Below are 17,980 nucleotides of genomic sequence, written 5' to 3'. Positions count from 1 at the left end.
GTGTCATTTCAAGAGATAGGAAATTTCAGAGGAAAGGTAGTGCACAAAGGGCTTTATGATCAGTTCAGACTGACCCAGAGGAGAATTAGATACCTTAGACCAAAAGAGCAATATCAGATGGGTGCATGGAACACTGCATTTTGTTCAACCATGTCACCCCCAAATTATTAAAGGGCCTGTGCTTCTGGTTTGACCCGAATGTCCAACAGCTGGGGGATGACTAAGCAAACCATGGCAGCATCCAATGGATGGATTACCAAGCAGCTACCGAATATATTTCAAGATTACATACAAAAGAATTTTACTAAGTAATCCAAAACTCTTTGTTTAGAACAAAATACTGTATACTCACAGGATTTTAGCAACTGTGTAACACTGGGAAAAGAACTCAAGAAAAAAAATGATTAGCCACAATGAATAAAAAAATCTTTTGGCAAGAGGAATACACCACTATCACGTGCACGTTCGAACAGGCCTCTCTATCAAGGACTTTTTCTGCTCAGCAAAATCTTTTGATACAAAATGAGTTCCTCTCAGTGTGGCCTCACCCTGAGGTTGTCAGGTCTGAAATAGTTATTCAAAATAAGCATTCAAAATTTCATTAGTGCCATGAGTTAAATCCATGGATCCTGTATAGAACCAATGAATTTTTTTTCATGAAATTATGGTGGAAGCTATTATATGCTTTAATAAGAGGGTAGCTCAGCAGGTGATTAGATTTATACTTTTCACATCTGAAAACAGCCAGGTGGTCAAGGTAGATAGTCATGAGAAAAATCTCTGAACCCAAATCTCCTGAGCCAGCAGCCCTCTACCATCTGATTCATGTCGTCCTAAGTGTCGTCTGAGTCTGTTGGAGCAAACTGGTTTTTGCTTATATAATGTTATCCTGCAAAAGAGCCTCACCTCACCATGTTCATTATAAACTATATTGGTATTTTAGTGGTTATGCTGCATTACGTCAAAAACTTTCAAGCCAACTCAGTATCTCCAGCTTCACCAACCCAAACATTTTGACTATAGTATCTTACTAACCAAAACAATTTCATTTATCTATTATCTACTGACATGGAGACCTAAGAGTAGTACTACTCCATGCAGTTTACAAGTTCCTCTATAGAAGAAAAGTACAGAAAATGAGAATGAGCATTTTAAAACGTTCCTGGCAATTTTACATTACTGCAAAATTCAAACACATGTTTTGTGTTTTACAAAGGCATTGCTCTTTGATACGCTGGAAATAAAAACAACCGTTCTTTTACGACAAACACAGTGAGAATGGTGCTTTAGGGCATACCTTGTTTAAAATTGAGTTAATTTAGTCAGACTGGTTCTACTTTCAAGACAAGTATCATGCAGAAAGAACCCTAGGTATACAAGTTTGAGGGGCTTTTATTAATTTTTGTGAGAAAAACTTGCTTAATGTGAGGCAATTATACTAATGCTCTGCTGGGTCTGATGCTTACTTCCTCGCCTCAGGAAGAAAGAGTGTCAATCTGATGTTAAATAATTGCCATTTTACTCTTGAAAACTGATGGAGCACAGAATTAAAGGAAATAATGCTGCTGGAGGAGAAAACTATTATAGTCCCCAGGATGATTCATCCTGCTTAAAGCTTTGATTTTCATTTTTCCATGAAAGTTGAAATTAAGATTAGACATCACAATTACATTCTAAACTGAACTCATGTTACCTTGTCAGTAAAGGATGTTAAGTTCCAGATTCAATAATATACCAACTTAGAGATCCTAATGGCAAAATGCAGAAAAACTTCCTGGTTGGGCGGTGGTAGTCGGAAAGCAGACTAAACACGATAAAGTTGTAGGGGATTTCAGACTCCACACTTGAAGGAAAAAAGACTAACCTATCAAATCTCATAGAATCACATTGTTAATCCTAAGTGATATCAAGTTTTGTCGTTTTGACTCACGTTTCTCCTGGACATAAAGATAGCCTTCCATCGTCCACTGGCTGGGCGGTCTGTAGTCCTCGTTGGCAGATTTCATCCTTTGCATCAACCGCTCCACCTCTTGTCGAGTACTTTCAAAATTATTTCTTGTCTTAAGTAAACAGAAATAATTTCATTCATTTTTCTTCCTACCAGTTTTGAGGAACCTCCAGCTTAAAGTTTCAAAATGGCAACTAGTGCAAAGGATAACCTTGATTTTTTCAGCACTGTTAACCTTAACCATGACTCTCTATGTTGACTTCTATGATCTGATTTTCAGTTGCTTTAGTGAATCTTTGAATAACTTTCTGCATGTTTGTGTGTGTGTGTGTTCTTGCTTCCTATTTTCCACTTTGATTTTATGACTCAGAAGGCAAATTACAGCATTTAAAAATAGGTAATATTTATTAAATAGAGTTTTACATTCACTAATACCTAAGGTAAAAAAGCAGGTACATAGGAATCTTGTCTTTCTTTGGGGGGATAAAAACAAATTCAATTCACACACTTTTGACATATGTTGCACTTAACAAGAAAAAGTTCATCACCCTCAGTCCAAACACTTTTTTGAAGAAGGTTCACTTGGTTTCTAGACAGCCTAACATCAGTAACAAGCAGTTAGTGTATAAATTCATTTGTAACAATGAATAGGTTTCAAAGTCCTCACTTCTTCTATTGTAAAAAATAGTTTACTCATATTACAGCAAATTTATTTAAGGTAAGACATAGAAAGCATATGGCTTTTCTTCATGAAAATCTCTTTTGCATTCTGGCCACATTATTTCAACAATATACATTTGGAAAAATTAAAATCATCACCACCTAACTCTAAGACTTTGTTATGGCCCATAATAAAAGAACTGAATCTCAAGTAAGTTAAGAAAAGTTTCTTAATTGCCACCTTTGCTAATTTTCTCTTCTAAATGTAGGAATCAGTTTTTTTAATAATTCCTTACCCTTTCCTGTTCTTGAATCCAGGAAGTTTAATATAACTGCAATTAATATGGAAATAAATCACAATATTTGAATTTATAGTTTTCCCTATTAATGTTTGCTGAAAAAGCCAAAATGCATTCTATATTGAAAAACAATGTTATGAATTGCATATGAATTTGATCCTGTTAGAAAATCTAGGTTAAATAAAAAGGTACAACTCAGAACATAAGTGAAATAAATATGATCACCTATTTCTCATGGGACACTCCAACTCCATAGTTCTATCTACTGAACATCTCCACAATGACAAGAACCAGATAAACAGTGAAAGACAAGCTTCTTATAGAAAATTAAGTGAAAGCTTAAAATTATTTTGGATATAGAATATTACACAGTTAGGGATTCAGAAATCACTTCATTTATACAAACCCTCAATAACTAGGACTTCATTTGTAAGGTTTGACAAGGCAGAAATTGATTGGCTAAGTTTTTGTTTTTTTTCATGTAAGCAGTGTTCAGCATCTGTCAATTAGAATTCATACAACTATGCAATCAGATATTAAAAGGATGAGACAAATTTACAAAATAAAACCTGACAGAAATAGATATTTGTAGTTCTTAATTAAGATTTAAAGCAGTTAATTATGAATGCCTAAAACCACATTCAAACTTATTATTAGAAAATAGGTACATGTAATTTCAGAGAGGTAAGTGACAGAGCACTAAAGCACAGTGTCTTCATTTTGCAAATATGCAAATGTCACCCTCTTAGAAAATAAGACTTGCTCAAGTCACCCAGTAAAACAAGAATAACACTGGATAAAGGCAAAGTTTCTAACTTTCCTAGTGTCTGCACCTCAGTAATATTTATTTTTTATGAAATTTGCTAGAATAAATTTACCTAATACAAGACTAGCTCTTTCCTGGTATACTTTCAAACAGTAAGTGGGAAAAAAAAATTAATAAATGTATAAAAATAATTAAATAAAAAAATTAATTTATTAAATTTTAAAGCTTTTCTAAGTTAGTGAGGTTTTACTCTATTTGATAAGCTTTTGAAAGACTCCACAGTTTGGCACAATTATAACATAGCTGCACTGTGACCATCTGATCAACTAAGGAGAAGTGGTGATAATAGGTATAGTCTTACATTCTGCAAGTTGAACTGCAGCTGTTGCTTATATGGTGCAAATTCCTGGGCGAGTTCATATCCCTCGTGGTAAAAAGTAAATAAACCCTGAAGGAATGACAAAAGCTGCAAAAACAAAGAGATAAAAGAAGATAAAGAGATAAAAGAGAAACCATGAAAATGTGCTTTCAAAAAAGATGATCATCAAATCAATAAATTGGGGAAATTATATCTCATTCTAATTCCTCAAGTTGATATATTTTCAACCCCTTTGTTTGACAAAGCAGGACCTAGAATTGCGGGTCTGAAACAAACTACAAAAGCTATTTTTTATGCCTTTTTGATAAACAGTGACATGGGTAGTTGTCACTTAACTACTCTACTATTCAAATGCACTGAAGAAATATCCAGAAGAGAACATTAATGGAGATAAAGACCAAAATGACATACATTCTATCCCAGAGGAACTTATAATTTAAACAGGGAGAAAAAACATGTGCAGATGCGAGGTAAACTAAACCAGTAAATTAGAGAGGTAAAAATATCCAAGGGAAGGAATAAGAATTTGGACAGAGGAAATTAAGAAAAGTATCACAAGGTGGCAGTACTGATTTGAGTTTGGTATAGCTTCAATTTTAGCAAATAGGGGAAAGAACTCAAATCAGAGGGAACGGCTGAGCAGAAACCTGAAGCTAAATACAGATCTTTCATGTAAGAACAAAATATTCTTTAGAAAACCACAATTTCTATGATCCTAGCCTTCTAATTCCAAATTCACATGTACTTATTTGTTACGTGCTTTTTCCTAAAGTAAGAGTGCTTCTCCATGGAGAGCACAGTTGTTTATATGGACTAAGTTATACCTGAAAAACTAATTATGTTTCATTTAATTCACTGGGATTTTACTACAGAAACTTGTCCACCAGTTTGATTTCCTCCACAACCTTTTCCTACAATGAAATCAGAAAATATTTTTGGGAAGTGGCTAATGTTTTTTCTAATTCAAATAGCATGATGTCTGTAAGCTATTATTTTAAATTAAGGAAAAAACACAGTTTGAAATAATTTTCATATGTGTTAACATCCCATCACTTCCCCAGTCTGGGAAGCAGGGGGATTCAGCTAAGTATCAAGTGGTGTGTGAGGTAAGGTTTTCAACAAACACTGGTTTATCTTTTTGTTCAACAGTTCCTGATAACATGTCAAAATGTATTGTTTGCCAATTTTAGAATTATTTTATACTGTCCACTTTACATCAACTGGTAATTAGTATCAAAACCAAATATTCAATAGATTATCCTTTACTAAAATGATGCTACAAGATATTTTGTTAAATTATCCAATAATTTTAAATATATACATTGTACATTATGCCTAATTGAAATGAACTGTATCTTAAAATAGGTTTAAAAAATACCTTTAATTGGGATGTGGTTATGTACAGTTAGAGGTTTTTCAGAGACAAAATGAGAAAAAAATCTCTCAAGTAAATGGACTATACTAGTCTTCTAAATATCCAAATAGTTTATGAATTTGTTAGGTTAATTGTTTCATGTTTTAATATCTATAATTAGTTCATAATTAAACTGTCTTATGAAGTGGTTACTACATAAGGAAGATACTGTACTATTATTCTAAGTACAAAGCACTGAATTAAACTTATAAAGAAGATACTTTAAGAATATATGTAGTAAGTCTTCCTATAAAACACCGAATTCTCCAAGATTGATCTATGTAAACAAACACATTGGCATCTTCTAGCAGAATTCAGATTCACTTAATAGCAGACAAATACATTTTAATCTCATGAAGCATGTGGAGCATGCACTAGGGAAGGTACAATTCTTTGGGAGGTAATTATACAGAAAATTCATACACAAAGAACCACCTACTTTTTCCTTGTATTCCACATTTACTTTGGAAACAGTTTTTGGAAAAGTTTAATGAAGAATGCATGACATAACTGCCTCTAGATGGTAGCAAGGTTAATCGGTTTTTCATTTTAAATATATACTAATTCATTTTATCCCCAATAAACTCCATGATTCTAAATTAAGGAAACTTAAAAAGACAGCCTGAATATCTTTAAGAATTGCATTTCCCATGTATTACTTCCTTTGTTCAATCTGCCTGAGTGGGTGGAGTGGTAAGGAAAATACTATGTCCCAGCTCACCTTAAAGTAAGCCTGACCTTTAAAATAATAACAACTGAAAACTACTAAATAGACAGATTAGGTCTTAATATTAAGTCACTTTTAATCATAAAGAAAAACTTATATAGCACTTTATTATCCCCACGGGTTTAAAATCAAATTACTATTTGTCACTCTAGTAACCTGACAAAATGTAAAAATTGATACTGCATTTATGGACAATCATTTAGCAAAACCCATTACAACTCAGCAAAGGAACAAATTATTCATCATTTCCCAACCCATTAATCATCAGGTTTCAAGTCTTAAGGGTCCAGGTTGCCAGTGATACTGTGAGTGGCAGAGCAAAGTGAGGAAAGGGGTTAAGGCTAGCACGGGAGTAAAATGAAGAAATCCAAGCAATTGATGCATAATTCCAGATGACTCTTTCCCAAACTGAGCTCAACTGGGATGTAATAGCTCTTATAATGATGTGAGTCATTTCTTATCTCCAAAGAAATTAATCACTGAAAAAATTTTTAAGGAATCTACGAAAAAAAAAGAAAAAGAAACTACTAGAACTAATAAACGAGTTCAGCAAGGTTGCAGGATACAAGACCAACATACAGAAATCAACTATATTTTATATATTTGCAATGAACAATCTGAAAATGAAATAAAAAATGATTCCCTTTACAATGGCTTCAAAAATAATAAAATACTTAGGAATAAATTTTTAAAAACACGAAATGCATAATTTGTAAGTATAAAACACTGTTTAAAGAAATTAAAGAAGGTTTAAATAAAAGGAAAACATTTCATGTTCATGGATTGGATGACAATATTGCTAAGACGGCAGTATTTCCCAAATGATGTGCACACTCAGTGCAATCCCTATCAAAGAGCTCAGCTGACTATTTATAATTGACAAGCTGATGCCAAAGTGCACATGGAATTTCAAGAGACCCTCAATACAATCTTAACAAAGTAGACTCACATTTCTTGATTTCAAAGTTTAATAGAGAGTCATAGTAATCAATGCAGTGTCAACTGGTACAGGGATAGACACATAAGTCAATGGAAGAGAACAAGAGTCTGGAAATAAACCTATGGCTAACTTATCTTCATTAAGAAGGCGAAGACCCTAAAATGTGTACAGAATAGTTGCTTCAACAAATGATTCCTGGACCACTGGATAGCCACACGCAAAAGAATGAAGTTGGATTTCTACTTCACACCAACACAAAAATTAACTGAAAATGGGTGAATTGTATGGTTATGTGAATTACATCCCAATAAAGACTGATTTTAAGAAAATAAAAACAAACACTTCTCATATACACAGAGCACCATAATGAACTAAAAGAAATCAAAACCTTATATAGACCTTCCACATCTGGCCACTGAAACCTCTAAGAAGAATGGAAAAGTAGGGCAAAGGCAAAATATCAATTTTCATCCTGTAAAAGTGCTCCATCTGTGAATTAAACCTGTAGTTCTGTTATTCCTTACTTGGAGGAAACTTATAAATATCTTAGAGAATAGCCTTAAAATGACTGAATAGAAAAAAAAAAAGTCTAGTGCATAGATGTTTAGAGTAGTTTATTGAATGGAAATGAAAGATAATTAAAATATAACCAAATAAATGAGAAAATTGAAGGAAGAGCCAAGGATGAAAAGTGGCCAGTCAGCTGCAGCCTGGGGCGACAACTTTTAAGAGAGTGATGAGAAGACGATGCAGAACGAATGACTGACTGACAGATATGTTTGCAGATTCAATTCATTTGAGGAAGCAAAACTTACTGAGGTCATGGCTATACAGAAGAATCACTGGAGTTCCCGAAGGTGACTTTCTAGGATTCCAAAGGGATGGGATGCAGATGAAGAGGCCAGAGGTAAACTTTGGTAGTAAAGCAACAGGAGCAACAAAGAATAGTCAGCTTATCTTTTCAACTCAACAGAAAAGAAGGTAAAGTAGCCATCAAGATGATTAAAGTCCAGCAGAAGCTACATTTAATCAGGCCTTTACATGACTGATTTCTAAAATGAAGTACAAGGGAATGAGCCAACCAAACAAATAGGATATGATTTTCTCACTTTTCAAAAATTCTATTCACTAACTGCTATTGCAAATAATAGATTTTCAATACAGTACCTAAAGTAAATCCTGGAGCAATACAGATTTTAAGATACACGAGGAGAGCTTTATCCTTTTATTTTCATAGAATGATTGCCTCTGGTTCTCATCAGGATAGAAATTTAACCTTTAGCCCGACCCTACAGAGTTTTGAAAAAAATAGTGCTGTCTTATTGGCTCACTTTAATTTACCCTAAATTAAATTTCATATATTAAATGTAACCAATCATATTGAAAAGAACACAAAGAGGTTTAACTTTCGGAACTCACAGGTCTTTCTGACTTTTTAAAATTGGAGAGTAGCTCTTGGGCAGTCTTGAAATTATTCCAACTTTTTTAGAGAACCCAAAAAAGTATTTTATAGGATACTTCACGATATAATGAGCTAAAGCATATTAAGCAAACCAAGTAAAATTTTATTCAGCAAACAATTTAAAATTAAATTTAACAGACTAAGGGAAGAGTATTAAAAGAGTATGTTTTAGTTGATATTATACAATGTTTTATTTCCACTTTCCTTAATTTTTGAAAAATGCAAAAAGACTAAAATGAAGTCTGAAAAGAGTAATATGAAAATGCTCCTACAGAAATTAGATGTATATTTAGGAACATGTTAAAATTAAAAACATGCTTTTGCAAAAGTATCTGGCTCTGAAGACACACTAATAAACAATGTATTAATGCTGTTTTTCTGTCTAGTGACAACAGCCCACATAAGAGTTCACACTAGCTGTACCTTGCTGATGCTAACACCACAGCGGGCACTTGCTCTGCACATCACCTGCATCGGTTGAACCTGACCACAGTCCTGGGAACTGCATACAGTTTTTGCCCCCAATTCTGAGATTAAAAACCTGAGCCTCACAGAAGTTGAAAAATGTATCAAATCTGCACAGTGATACAACTGGAGCCAAATTCCATTTTGTTGCCACTCAGCCATTATACATCTCTGTCTCAAAATGGAAAGTGGTCAATCAACTGTGGCCTAGGGAGACAACTTTTCAAATAGGATAATGAAAAAGCATGAAGGAAGCAGTGAATGAGTGGACAGGTATGTGTACTGATTCAATGTCCTTTACCAAAGTAAAGGTCAACCTCTTATTTTCTTCTCCTAACTTTAAGGAATTAAAATAGCTTTACAGCACAATTTTCTATGGTCATCTATTTTACTTGGTCAGATCACACAGTTAAGAGAACTAATTTTTGTAACCAAGCAGCCATTTAGCCAGTCAGTGGTGCTATATATACGGGGACTTCAGATATGAGTTCTGTATTCCTGGCTCTCCCTGTTAGGTTTGTGACCTCAGACAACCAAAATATTTTTGTGACTTAACTTCCTCATCTGGAAAGATAACAATTACATAATAATAAAGCCGTTCTGGGGCTCCTGTGACAGAACACTGAGAAAACACATAGCAGATAAAATTGCTTGTACAACATCAGTTTCAACCAAATATGCTCACAGGAGGCGATCAAAACATACACTGACTGCAGTTGAGTGAACCATACTGGAGTTAAATCATAAAAAAGATTCTTTTGATTTTCTGAGCCACAAACTTTCATATACATAATATGCTATCAATACACTCGAGTTCAGCTCTCTTATACAAGCTGTTCATGTCCAGCATACTTCTCACAACTTTTCTCCCAATCCCTCAAAATTCTCATAAGCTTCGGCCAACTTTGAGAAGTATGGAGATCTTGCAATCAAGAGTTAGAAGACAATGTGCTTCCCTCTCTGTTCTCTTTCCCACCATTATAGGCCTACTATGAATCTGAAAGAATGAAATTTAGCATTGTTCGGCAGAAACACAATGTGAACCACAAATGCAAACCAATGTGAAATTTAAAATTTTCTAGTAGTCACATTAAAACAAAACAAAACTTATACCATGTGAAATTAGTTTATTTACCATGATATATACAAAATAATATCATTTGACATGTATTCAATATAAAAGAGTTTAGTGAGATATTTTACATGCTATTGTGCTGAGTCTTTGAAATCTAGTGTGTATTTCACAATTACAGCCCATCTTAGTCTCAACTATCGCTTCAAGTGCTTGATAGGCATGCATGCGTAGTTGCTACCACACTGGATTGCACAGGTCTAGAGAGCACCAGTCAACTATAATCTCTGTCTAGATAAGATGTGACAAATGGAAAAAAAAAGGGCCATTAAAATTACATAGCTAACAGGGAACTGAGTTTAAAAATCTGGCTCTCTGTATACTTTTTAACAACATAGATTATTTATAAAAATAAATTATAAATCTTCCTTATTTTTCTTTGTATTAGATTTAACTTTTTCTTGGAATAATGACACTGTAGGAGTATTTACTCTACTACTAATACCATCTAAATATTCTGTAGAAGTTTTATCCCAAGTAGAAGGATCTTGACATTAATTGAAGCAATGTAAAATTATCTCAAATATATCAACATTCTCATTTTATGATATTTAATGCCAACCATCCCACATTTATATTTTCCACTTGATATAATCTGTATGAGACAGGTACCATCCGTAAGGCATTTTGCTTTACTCTAATGCTTACTTGTTAAAAAAAATCTGTGCTAGAACTAGAAGAGACTGCTAGATTTCTGTAATATTAAACAATAATGCCACAGGAATTGGATTTCTGCCGAATAATCTGTCCTCAATTGTTTGTATGTTTATAGCTCCTGGGGGCTTTGTTTTTCAAATTTTAAAAACTATTTCCTCCAAATTAATTTGTAAATGCACAACCTAAAGAGCAACATTTCCCACATTTCATGCTCCCATTTGTATTGTTCTCATTAGTGAAATGGAAATTAAGTAAAACCCCATGGATGAGACTTTCTGGATAGAAATGTGAACGAGACTAAACGGACAGTACTTGGTTTGGCCAGACATCCTAATAGGAAAAGTACAGCAGTCAAGAAAATATTTTGGAAGAAAGATAAATTTAACATCGATTTTGATTGTGGTGTCACAAGAAAGGCATGCATTATAGAAGACTTCTCAGAAATAAACAGTTTCCACTTCTCTATAAGTATTATGATAGGAATTCATAAATTCTTATCATTCCTTTTGTCACCTGTGGGCGAACAATTTTATAATCTCTCTTTACACATCTGATACCATCTTACAGAATGGTCTAGTTCCCTGTTTCCAACCAGGATGGATGCACTATACAAGAGGCTTAGACAGGGAATAGGCCATCCACACGTCCCTCTCCAGGAGAGAGAGGTCTCACAGAGGTGAAAAGACCATCCCGGGTGTGAGGCAGAGCAGCACGAGCAGGTAAGCACAATGTCTGAAGGGAGTGGAAGGGCAAGGAAGAAGTACGACGGAATGCCGTCAGAGTCAATGCGCTGCTCTAAAGGTCTGGTGTCAACGACTAAAATTCAGAAAGCTCCAAGAGGCAGGTCTGGGGAGGAAGTTTGCCAACAAGTACAGAGGCTGCAATACCCATGGTAGAATTGTAAACAGGACTTAGTTGATGAGAAGCAAGTAGGAATTTTAGGTATTTATTGGTCATCTTGTTAGACTAGGGAGTGTTAAAGCTGACTAGGTGTCCATGAAGCCTGAGCTTCAAAGGTCCTCTCTGTCATATACAGTTTAATCAGATGCTCAAAGCAGCTTCTAAATAAGAGGTTACCAACTCATTCTGAGGGATTTAAGGATTTAGCTGTTTGCCAAAGAGAAGTTGTAGTTAAGACTTTCATCCCATTGCCTCCAGTTCCTTAAGTCTGTCTCGTGTCCAGTTTACTGGAGAGAATCAAGTGGCTCCCACTGAGGGAGAGAGTGACGCAGAGGTACCAGGAATCAGTCAGGGACTTAAACTCTTCCTAGCCTCTCTTCTCTCCCGGTTTCCATCATCTTTAGGAAATCACTGACTGGTTTCCATTATGGAAATGAACTTTGGCAAATATACTTTAAAATGTGTCTTCCCTTCCCTTCTCCACTAAAATAGGAACAAGGTACTTTTATTTTTTACTTAAATTAAAAAGAAAAAAACTGATGTCAGAAGAGAAGTATAGCTTCAATTACCTATCAGATTGCCCACGTTACTTATTGCTGCCCTTGTCTCCTGCTGCCTCCGTCTCATGGGAATCCCGCTGTGTAGCAAGATGATCTTGACTTACAGAATTTACCTTTATGCATCACAGATAAAGCTTCAGGCAACACTGTAACACACTAGGGCATTACTTGGGGATGAAATGCTAAGCAAAATGAAGACCAGCCACCTGTTCTTTTCCAGAGAAGTCAGACAGGTCTCAGTCTTGCAAGGAAGTGGAGTGAACAAAGGGGAAACACAGCCTTGTTTTCTCCCTTCACCTGACGGTTTATAAATGGGTCACTTCAGTGGTGAGATGTCTTCACTTATGTATATATACCATGGATATCCTTTTATTTTTTTATCTTTTTTTCAATTAGTAGGCTATTTTGAAGAGCAATTTTGGGTTTATGGAAAACTTGAGTAAAAAATATAGAGTTTTTCTATGTCCCCTCAACCTCCACCCACACACAGCTCCCCCATATTAACATCTTACAGGAGTGTGGTACATTTGTTAAAATAACCCAATACTGAGATGTTATTAACTGAAGGTGGACACGAATCCACCACCACATCCTCACACAGGACGGCCTCCCGGCCTTCATGGTGCCCTGGGCTCCACCTACTCACCCTCCCCCACTCTCCCCTCCCCTTTTATTTTTAAAAATCATAATGTAACAGAAAAAAATTGCAAGTTTTTTTTTTTCCTGTAGGATGTGCTGGACCTACTATTTTATAGGGAAGCTAAAACTTACTGGTTCAACAAATTCAAACTTCTTTTTCTCTTGAACCTCTTGAATTTTAAAGACGTATTCTAGTGATGCTTCATAGAAATTTTGATGTTCTCGGTCAATCTGTGTATCTGCCTGAAGAACAAAAAACAGGCAAATTATGATACAAGGAATGGCTGCTGATGGTTCTATGTGGAGGAAGACTCAAATCCTATTCCACCCTGAAATCTTTATTAAGTCTTACAAAAAGTTTTGACATAGCAGTTAGGTCTTTGGAGCAGGAAAAACACAGTCCTTGCCCCCAAGAACTTATAGGGTATGAAGTGGGAAGGAAAAAAAACCACACAGAGGATGCATACATCATTCATTACATTAAAACAAATTATAAAAGATGTATATAAATGTATATGAAAATCTATTTATAGGAAAAAATTCTGGGAGAAAATGGCGGTGGCTTGAACTGAATCTTAAGATGAACAACTGGCAGTGAACAAAGATAAGAAGGGGCCACTCCCATGAAAAACTCCAGTCACATGAATGATTGACAGTTTGGCTGCAGAGTGAATAAGCGGACAGGAAGGACAAGGCTGGCGTCACAGGAAAGACCTTGAACACTGTGCACAAATCTGGATTTTAATGGGGGAGAATCAGCTGAGAGGATTAAGCAGCAGTAAACTAGGTAAACTCTTAGAAAGAGAATAGTGGTAGTGGAACCAAAAAATTATAAATTACAGTGGTAATGCTCTTTCAATGCTCGGCACATTTTTTTTTTCTTTAAAACTGCAGTGAGGGTCTATTGATAAAGTGTGGGAGAAGTGTGACTGAGATAATTTATTTTCGACGTTGCCTCTCTTCTATGCCCACTGTCATCCTCAGATGCCCTTAAAACTGATTTTGGTTTAGCAGAGCCATGGATTTCTCTTCTTGCCCAGTTTCTCGCACTGCTCTCCCAGCTCAGATTACTAAAAGCAGATGAAAAGAACAGGCTGTGTGGAACTAAGTGTCCTCCAATAACAGTTTGGGAATAGAAAATTGCTTTGGAGTCATTTTAAAATGATAATTCCACATAAAAAAAACTTCCTTAAAAAAAAAAGATAAAAATAGGTTTGCTGGCTTGGACATCACAGTATCTTAAAACTTCATTTGAAACACCTTTAAAAATAATTGTATATGCTTACTATAAATTTATATAAGTAAAAATAACCAAGTGGTATTAACAATTCACTAGGGAGTTTTAAAGTTGAGAATTGAAGTTTCTAAACTAATATGTAAGAACAACATATAAATCAGGTAGGACATTTGGACTACAGCCTTCTCAGTTCACAAAGAGTGTTTATGTGTGTGTGTGTGTGTGTGTGTGTGTATGTGTGTGTGTGTGTGTGTGTGTGTGTGTGTGTGTGTGTGTGTGTATACCCATACATACCAACAAAAGAAAATCAGCATTTCAACATAAATCATGTTTATTTTCTTCTCACTATTGTTCAGAGGAACACATAGTTTATAGAATGAGTGTTAAAAAGGTATAGGTGATTGTATGCTAATAAATATTTAACAACTGGCAGGGAAGGGGAGCCTCATTTGCAGTATTTACTGGTTAATTATTCCCCAGATAGCCAGTTCCAAACCACACACTCAACATCACTGAGGCATTAGAAAGAGATGAGAAAATTGGCTCTCCGAGAGAAATATCCAGTACATCATGGGGTGTAAAAGATGCAAGGATATCTCAGTCTCAGATACACCTTTCTATTCCACAAGTTATTTCTGAAGGTTTTTTTTACTTTAAAAGATAATGTCACTGATTGTATCAGCGAGCACATGGGAACAAACTAGCATGCTGAGAGACACCTTCAAGGCCTAAGACAGTATCTGTGGTCAACAAAGCCACACAGAAAAGTCATTCGCACAGTAGGCCTGAACACTACCGACTAACAGGTGCACCTGCGAGACTGGTCCCTGGCTGGCAGGTGGGGATGTGGGTTCAGGAAGGTTCCCCCAACCCTAATGGGTAAGTGTAGCTCACTGTGGCTATTCTGTTTGTGCAAACAATGTGGTTTATTTTCAACACCTGCTTTCCTTCTGGGAGTCTGGAATCGGGGTACATGATAAGCAAAGGGTACCTGTGTGATCAGCCCCTAATAAAAACCATGGGCACTCAGTCTATAATGAGTTTCCAATACACAACGTTTCACACGTGTTGTCACAACTCATAGCTGGGGGAGTTAAACATATGCTTTTTTTGGTCTCCACCCAGAGAGGGCTCTTGGCAGCTTTACCCCATACATCCTTTGCTGATTCTTCTATATATCCTTTCACTATAATAAATCACAGTCATGAGTCTGCCTAGCAATTCACCAACCTGGGAGTGGTCTCAGGGACCCTGACATGAGTATTGAGTCATTTCCTCAAGAACTTATTTACCCTGCATAATCCCATCTCATCAAAAGAGAAGAACAAGAAAAAGGATGACTATTACCATTTGCTATAGATGTTTTCCACTGTCTCCAATCTAGATAACCAAATTTGATATAACAAAAGGTTATCCAGAATGTACACAGCTAAAGGAATACCACAGCTTAATTTCTTACAGTATAAGATTTAGAAAGGCATTCTTTTACTTAAGATGAATCCCTTTAGTACCTAAGCTCATAGTGTGTGGTTCAGTAACAGACACTTGCTTATTCACCAACCAGCTCTGTTGCTATGTATTTTACACTGAATAAGTAGGACAACCATACAATTTGTTGTCCAAGCTTTTAAAACTGAGGAGCACTAGTCATAATTATGCCTGAATAATAGGTATAAGCTGTGTTTTACATGGCAAAGGGGATATTACAGTCATCCTAGTAAGAATCCAAGTTAATTTCTTAAGAAAACCATATAGTTCTTCAGATATCTAAACTCTTCCCCACCTACAGTAAGCTCTCACAATATGAATGAGATGAAGAAGCCTTGGGTGCTATTTGTCAAAGCATTCCCAGAGGAGAAAATTTAAGCTGGACTCTGAAGAATGGAGACATTTAGAGTAGATGGAGCTAAAAGGAAAAGAGTTTGAAAGAGGGGATACAGTCAGGAAAAAGTTATGCTTCAGTAGATCAAAGGATTTGGTTTGGAACAGTTAGAAGTGAGAGTTAAGGCAGAAAAGACTGAATAAGTGCAAACTTTATCCTATAGAAAGTGCAAAAGATTAAGGAAGGTGTTGACTTGTCAAAGCAGCATTTCAAGGAGATTAAAGTGTGAACACTGTAGAATCCTTGATTAAATGGTGGAGCTGGGTGCATGCGAAGACGAGGAGACCTCTCAGTTGACAGGGGTAAGAGTGTTTGGCATATCTGTAAGTCAGAGAAGAAAGAAGTGAGGAAGAGAAGTCAAAGGATATGGGTATGAGAAGCAAGGGGGAAAAAAAGCCAAAGATAAGTTTGATATAACAGATAATACCTGCACTAACAGAGAATTAAAAAAATGAGAAATAGCAGCATATTTGAGAAAATGGTGATAGGTGAGATTTCACATGCCCCACTCAGGAGTGGTAGTCGGCAGTCCGGGGAACCAGTCAGCCAGGCAGTGCAAAGATGGCCAGGAATGATGAAATTGTGACATGGAAGACACTCATCAAGATGTTACAGACAGTGTGGGGGTAGAAGAGATTTCAGGGACACAGGGAAGGGTAAGAACAGAGATGTAGGGTAGAACCTCAGGGAGCCCCCTCATTTGGGAGGTGGGCATAAGGGAAACCACTGAAGGAGTATTTTGCGACACATGGAAAACCAAAATCTGGACTTCTAAAAGGAATTATTTTCCCCCTTTACTTTTTTAAACTTAATATAATAATAATACATATTCATTATTGTAAGTTTACCCATTAATCATTTTTATAACAGAGAAGTGTAAAGGCCATAGGAACTGCAATTCCATCATTAATATTTTCACAGGTAACACATTAAAGCTTGTTTTTAAGCAAACCTGAATAATACCATACATTCTGGTTTAAATTTGCTCCCCTCTCCCCCATTTTATCTAATGAATATTTCCAAATGCTCTTAAAAGATTTTCCAAATAAAGCTTTCACAGTCATGTCACACTCCAATTTGGTACAAGCTATGTATTTGCCCCATTCTTTTGTAACATTCGAGATGTCTCTAAATTTTGGCATTGTGAGTAACTCCTTGAGGGACATATTTATACAATTTATTTTTGTGTTTATCTCTGGTAATTTATCTTGGGTAAATTCCTGCCAATAGAAAGTTCAATTATCTTGCACATTTAAAATCTTTGAAATATTGTCAAATTTACCGCAAGAATGATTCAATGATTTAATGTATCCAACAGAAAAGCAAAAGTATGCTCAGTTTCCCATAACTTCATTAACAATGGATATATCTTTTAATAAATTAATATCCTGCTATTGTTCTGTTTTAATACAACATTGAAGCTTACAATATTTATTACTCTTTGTATAGTTCTTTGATGAAATGCCCTTTCATATTCTGACTCCATATTTTTCCACTGAAGACTGTTCTTTTCATACCAATTTGCAAATACATCTTTTACATAAGAGATGATAATCCGGTGTCCTATGTTGTATAAATTCCCTAACAATCCGGTGTCCTATGTTGTATAAATTCCCTAACAATTTACCCTTTAATAATTAAATTAATATTTAAGAAATAATCCACTCACTTATGAAATACTACTTCTTTTCATCTACTGTAAAGTCTATATCTTGACAAGTCTGTGTCTAATTCTGTTTACTCCAATGATCTAACTGATGGCCTTGAAACTTTATCAACACAAGCTGACCCCTAATTCAGTTCTGGAAATGGGCAGCCACTTATTTTCCATGAGAAAATGCATACGAGTCAGCTGTGCAGTGCAGGTGAGGAGGTGCAAAGGGGTCTTTCCGAAAACGATTTAATAAACGTGG

General features: G+C 35.5%; 1 protein-coding gene across 3 annotated transcripts in view; it reads right to left on the bottom strand.

Moving 5' to 3' along the window:
* Positions 1-17,980, bottom strand: part of ARHGAP42 (Rho GTPase activating protein 42) — a 264,527-nt gene that overhangs the window by 49,171 nt on the left and 197,376 nt on the right. For all 3 annotated transcript variants that reach the window (XM_036902815.2, XM_057490759.1, XM_036902817.2), the window contains 3 exons: positions 13,081-13,191; positions 4,035-4,139; positions 1,931-2,060 (listed from right to left, as the gene is read on the bottom strand). In XM_036902815.2, the coding sequence (XP_036758710.1) occupies positions 1,931-2,060; positions 4,035-4,139; positions 13,081-13,191 (346 nt within the window). The remainder of the gene's footprint in view (positions 1-1,930; positions 2,061-4,034; positions 4,140-13,080; positions 13,192-17,980) is intronic.

Source organism: Manis pentadactyla, chromosome 13 (assembly GCF_030020395.1).
Source record: "Manis pentadactyla isolate mManPen7 chromosome 13, mManPen7.hap1, whole genome shotgun sequence".
Taxonomy (NCBI): domain Eukaryota; kingdom Metazoa; phylum Chordata; class Mammalia; order Pholidota; family Manidae; genus Manis; species Manis pentadactyla.
This window is presented reverse-complemented; position numbering and strand designations above follow the sequence as displayed.